Source organism: Ochotona curzoniae, unplaced genomic scaffold (assembly GCF_017591425.1).
Source record: "Ochotona curzoniae isolate NIBS_2020 unplaced genomic scaffold, NIBS_Ocur_1.0 contig_4792, whole genome shotgun sequence".
In the NCBI taxonomy this organism is placed as follows: domain Eukaryota; kingdom Metazoa; phylum Chordata; class Mammalia; order Lagomorpha; family Ochotonidae; genus Ochotona; species Ochotona curzoniae.
In genome coordinates this window covers 6,509,478-6,515,109 of record NW_024466389.1, presented here as the reverse complement: position 1 = coordinate 6,515,109, position 5,632 = coordinate 6,509,478, and the positions used below count along the sequence as shown (strand labels likewise).

Sequence of the window (5,632 nt, the reverse complement as noted above, 5' to 3'; positions counted from 1 at the left end):
TTTTAAAGACATTTATTTGAGGGAGAGAGAGTGATCTTCCATCCACTGGCTTACTCCCCCAATGGCCTGAGCATCCAGGATTGGGCCATGTTGGAGCCAGCAGCCTGGAACTCCACCCAGGTTTCCCATGTGAGTGGCAGGGACCCAAGTACTTGGACCTTCTCCCACATCCATCCCAGGCACATTAACAGGAAGCTAGATCAGAAGTGGTGCTGCCAGGACTCAAACCAATGCCCACACGGGAGATGGTCATGGAAAGTGGTGACTTAACTCATGACTCCACAACACTGATTCCTAAAATAAGTTTTTAAAGGCAAATGGCCTTACTTTCTTGATATGAATCCCTGCTTTGGAACTCCATAAAAGCCCCTGCTTTTATTCAAGCAAGGAGTTGGCACAGACGAGGATGGGTCTGGCTGGGACAGAGCTGTTCATTCAAGTCTTAAGCTTGCAAGAAGCAGATCAGGCTATGGCAATGGCACAGCCCTTTTCCCCAGATAACGTGAAAGGAGACAGTACTCAAACTCACCAGCCTGGTCAAGCAACAGCCCCAGTGTAGGTGGTAAGGTACTTGCTCAGTCATGGGAGTAGGGTGAGTCTAACTGGGTATGCACAGAACAAAGAGGGAGTAGAGTGGTTGAAATGATGGTGCCCACTTTTGAGAGGCAACAATGACAATGAAGCCAACCCCATGAAGCTCTCAGTGCACACTGGGCACATTCCAAGTCCTGGATACAGGCAACGGCTGTCACAGGTCACAGGGACATAGTGGTGCAGGCCTGGAAAGGTGTTCACACAGTCTGGGCTTGTTTGAGCCCTGAGAAGTAGCAGGCAGGGTAGGTGTCAACTTTTTCCTCCCCTCACATGGAATGGAAACAAAGCTCTGAAGATGGATTTAGCTGGTTCATCTGGGACTGCCTTGTGTCTAACCTGTTACCCCCAGCATCTGTCCCTGTGTCTGTCCTGTGGAACGGGACGCTCACCTTGACCTCAATGCTCTGCCAATGGAGGCCACTCACCAAGGGTGGCCAGCCTCACTGCCTGATGCTTCTCTTTAGGGATGCTCCTGGTCTAGTCATTTGCCTGGTCTTGGAGGAAGCCACAGAGGATGTCAGTGATCTGGGCCAACCTTGTCCCCATACCCTCTCTCCATTAGCCAGCCAACTTGCCAGGCATATTTCCCCAGAAAATCTGGGGGCCAGTTCCAGTCTCAAGCTCAAGAAAGGAGTCAGGTTCCCCCACCCCTTGACAAGGCAGAGATGGGAAGGCGGGTGGCAGCATCTCAGTGCCCACCCCCAAGGAGGAGTTTTGGGGAGGGATGAGCCTGCCCCCCCCACACATTTTCTTGGTGCTGATATTTAGGGGCTGAATTCTTGGCATCTTCATCACGTTTGCTTCCTGGCTGAGTGCCGAGAGGGAGCCGGCCAGGGGGAGGGCAGCCTGTCTGGGACAAGAGGGTGGCCTGCGAGGCTGATGGATGAGTCAGGTATGAAGCCAGCCTGGGCATCTGGACTCCCTCATCCCGTGGCCCGCCGCTTCTTCCTCTCCCACCCTTATTTGGAGCCTCTGACAGCTGAGCTGCCAACAAACCGAGGGAGCTGGGCTTGGGCCAAGCCGTCCCTCGGCTCCCCCGTGAGCATCCTGTTGCCCGGGAGCAAGAGTCCTGAGGCGTGGTGGGAGATAACCAAGGACTCTTTTTTGCTCTTCTCACACCTTTGAAGTGGGAACCTCTTGAGGCAAATCAACAAGAATGTGGCTTTTGCCGTAGAGGGTCTTGAGTGCGGCCGAGGCTGCCGGAGGCAGAGGGGCCGTGACAAGCTCTGCTGTCTGATAACTTTAAAAGGGCATCTTCTGCAGGCTCCTCACTCAGCTGCTTTATCGCTGCAAGTGACAGAATGGGGAGGGTTCCACCCCTCCGGTGCTCCCCAGAGAGCTGAGGGGCTATAAAAACAGGCCGCCCCGGACAGCTGGAAGACGGTGACGACAAACACAGAGAGAGGGGGACCAAGAGGAAGGCAGAAGCAGCCTACGGCACATCACGCCTGACCAACGCCAGCATGGGCTGCTGCTCCACCATCATTGTGAGCTTCCTCTTCTACCTGGCCTTCCAGCCCCCTGAGCCAACCGGAGCTAACCCAGTGTACAATGCCTTGTCCAACACAGACCTAATGGATTTCAAGGTAGGACTAAGAAGTGGGGGGCACCCGGGACTTTTGGATCCTTGCTCTTCCCCCTTGATTTTCTCCAAGTCAATGAACATGTTCCTCTCCCCTATGTTTTCCCTCGATGAAGAATTTGCTGGACCGCTTGGAGGACAAGATGCCTCTTGAAGATGAGGCAGCACCCCTACCAGCGCTAAGTGAGCAGAGCCAGAGCGAAGAAGCTGGGGCAGTTCTCAGCTCCCTGCCGGAGGTGCCTCCCTGGACCGGGGATGTCAGCCCAGTCCAGAGAGATGGGGGAGCCCTCGGACGGAGCCCCTGGGATGGCTCTGAACAATCTGCTCTCCTGAAAAGCAAGCTGAGGGCACTGCTTGCTGCTCCTCGGAGCCTGCGGAGGTCCAGCTGCTTTGGGGGAAGAATTGACAGGATTGGAGCCCAGAGCGGCCTGGGCTGCAACAGCTTCCGGGTAAGATGCACTGGGGAATGGAAACAGGATGGGGAGGAAGGAGGTCATGGTTTTGCTTTTTAAAAGGGACTCATGTAGAAGCATGTTTCTCCTGAGATTTCTATCCTAACTCGGGGTGTGCGAAACTCAGAATTCTGTCATCGGTGAGATCCTGTTACAAAAGTGCTAACAAAAATTGAAAAGGAAGGAGGGAATGAAGAAAGGGAGGGAATGAAGCAAGGGAGGGAGGGAAGAAGGAAGGAAGGAAGGAAGGAAAGAAGGAAAAGGAAGGAGGGAGCAAGGGAGCAAGGGAGGAAGGGAGAGAGGGAGGGAGGAAGGAAGGAAGGAAAGAAGCAAGGAAGAAAGGAAGGAAGGGAGGGAGGGAAGGAAGGAGAAATAAAAGCAGGAAGGGAGGAAGGAAGGAAGGGAGGGAGAGAGGGAGGGAGGAAGGGAGGAAAGAAGGGAGGGAGAGAGAGAGGGAGGGAGGAAGGGAGGAAAGAAGAGAGGGAGAGAGGGAGAGAGGGAGGGAGGGAGGAGCAAAGGGCTGGAGCGAGAACTAGCATCGCAAGCACTGGAGAGCATGGTATTCCTGGGCCCGGTCATCTTTGCATGGCTGACTGTGTTGGGGGAGATGTTCTTTACTAGAGTTTCAGAATCCTGAATGAGTGTGGCAAGAACCACCCTCACCTGTTCTCCTGAGCAGCTTGTTTACCAGTTTGTAAAGCCCAAGAGGGTCATCAGGCTGGAGTGCGGGCTGGTGGGGAAGCTTTGTGCTGAGTCAGTCATCAAGAGGTTTGCACAGTCATGTGAGGCTGACGTTTCCAGGCTACCAAGCCCAATATGTTTGTGTTCCTTTGTAGTACCGAAGATAACAGCCAGTGAGGAAAGGTGGCCAGGACACCATTCCACCGAGAGGTGCAGACTGCAAAGATATCCTCACCCTCCGGTGTCTCTCACGTCACCTTGTCTCATCTCAGTGCAAGTTGTTACTGCACCCTATTCGAGCCTTAGCATCTTGTTAATGTTTCTCACACCTGATGCTAACTGTAAAGTGGTTAAACTGTGACTTCGCTGCCTCTCTCACATCAAGCATTAAAACTTAGCATAGACCCTTTGTTACTGAGAGCTGTTTGAAAAAAATAATAATAATAAACTTCAGCACCACGGACAGCGACCACAGTGTTCTTTGTGGTTTCTTTATTTGTTGGAGAAAATGAATGTTTTTTTTGTTGTTGTTGTTTCAGTTTTTTGCTTTTAGTTTCCTGTAAGGAGCATGAAGCCTCAAAATGTAGCTCCCAACCTACTCTCATCTTATCCCAGCCTCAGATCCTGAAAAAAAATCCCCAGAGATTGAAAGGGCTTATTCATACTCAGATTTGTTCACATTCAGGGCCCTTATGCAACGGAAATACACACTTGGAGGACTTTTTCCTTCACTTTTTTTTCTTTTTGCTACAGCATTCTAGGGCACATTTATCCAACAAAAATATGGATCAGGTTTTAAAGAGAGAGCTGCTGGCGTTAAGGGAATGACACACCCGTTTTCAGTACAAGTAGGCAGTGTTGGGTTTCACCGCTGAGCAAAGTGGAGAAAGGTGTGTGTGTTGATGAACTGTAATCTGCTGAGCCATTTGAAAAACACAGTCTTTCCCAGATTCAAGTGCAAGCAGCAGACTTGACGGGGCTGAGTTAAGACCAGGTGGAAGACACGCAGAGTTTTGTCCCTGCTTCTGGAGCGGATACCCAGCTCACCTTCCACACAGAGCAGTCCTTTAACCTGCTCTCCCAGCCTTGAGCCTACACACTTCCCTCCCGAACAGAACCCGACATTCTAAACACCCGCATACCTTCCTGCCTTCCTCTCTATGCCCTTACTGTCCCTTCCACCTGGAACAGCCAGCACAGTCTTCCAAGGGCACTCGGCAAGGTTCCTGCGGAAGGCCACTTCTCCCTTCCTTGACTCCAAGTCCCTAGGGAAGGCCACTCTCTTCTGGTGGCATCTGTATCTTACTGTTGTGGCACCAGGCATCATGATGCCTTGAGGTCCCTAGCTGCCAGTCCTCATCCTCTAGCCAACGCCTCTTCAGCCCCACACAGCAGGACATGCTCCCTAACTGTAGGTCTGAGTCTCTCAGTATTGCACAGAAACTGGAAAGAGACAAAGTAAGAATGTGCCCTTTGTGGAAGGCCGCGGAGACCAGAAACCAGTTGCTGCGAAGGGGGTGGACTATTTCAGGTTGAATGGTCTTTATCTGGACTTCAAATATAGAAGGGCAGAAAACCAAGTAGAAAGTGGAACACAGGACAGTATAGACAGGAAAAGGCATCTGTCCCCACATGGCTCCCGAGGTCTGAGTGGCTAGGAGGGGAAGAGTGTTGTACAAGACAAACACCCAGGTGTCACCGCAATAGGCCTCCCAACCCCCACTGAATGGAACTCTTGGAAAGTGACAAATGCCCAGGCATAAAATGTCCCTGGAACTCGGTAAAAATGTGGGCATCAACTGAGTGGGCAGAAGGGCAACTTGAGGCAGACCAGAGAAATGAGGAAAGTCTTCTCTCCCACAGAGAGCAGCAAGTGCAAAGAGACCTGACAGATGCACTGACAGCTTGCCACGTGGTCTTAACAGCCATGGACCCGGCTCCGTGTCCTTTCTTCTGATTGGCTGTCAGGGGAAACCCATGGGGCCCATTCCCCAACACAACAGTAAGGCTTTTGCAAGGTCCTCCACATACAGCTCCGAGAAGCAGCCACAGGCAGGAAAAGGTTTTAACAGGAAGAAGGGATTGGTAAACAAGATGGATCAGCATACACTTGCAAGGACAAGCAAGACAGCAGGGAGCAGTGCGTGTCCATTAACAGCCAGGGGACAGAATGCATTCTTAGCAAAGCCATCACCCTACACTCCACACAGGACATCTAAAGGACTTGATTGAGCGTTGTGGAAATATTTACAGAATTGAAATCCTGGGACTTCATGGGTTAAGGCAGTAGCCTTCCTGCTGGGAAAGCTGTGCAAGGAGAAAC

General features: G+C 51.8%; 1 protein-coding gene across 1 annotated transcript; it reads left to right on the top strand.

Annotated features, from left to right (window-relative positions):
• The first annotated feature begins 1,975 nt into the window (after positions 1 to 1,975).
• On the top strand, positions 1,976 to 3,777 carry NPPA (natriuretic peptide A). Its single transcript, XM_040987926.1, has 3 exons — positions 1,976 to 2,180; positions 2,293 to 2,625; positions 3,465 to 3,777. Exons 1-3 carry the CDS (start codon positions 2,058 to 2,060, stop codon positions 3,474 to 3,476), a joined length of 468 nt encoding a protein of 155 aa, XP_040843860.1. The 5' UTR covers positions 1,976 to 2,057; the 3' UTR covers positions 3,477 to 3,777.
• The last annotated feature ends 1,855 nt before the right edge of the window (positions 3,778 to 5,632 follow it).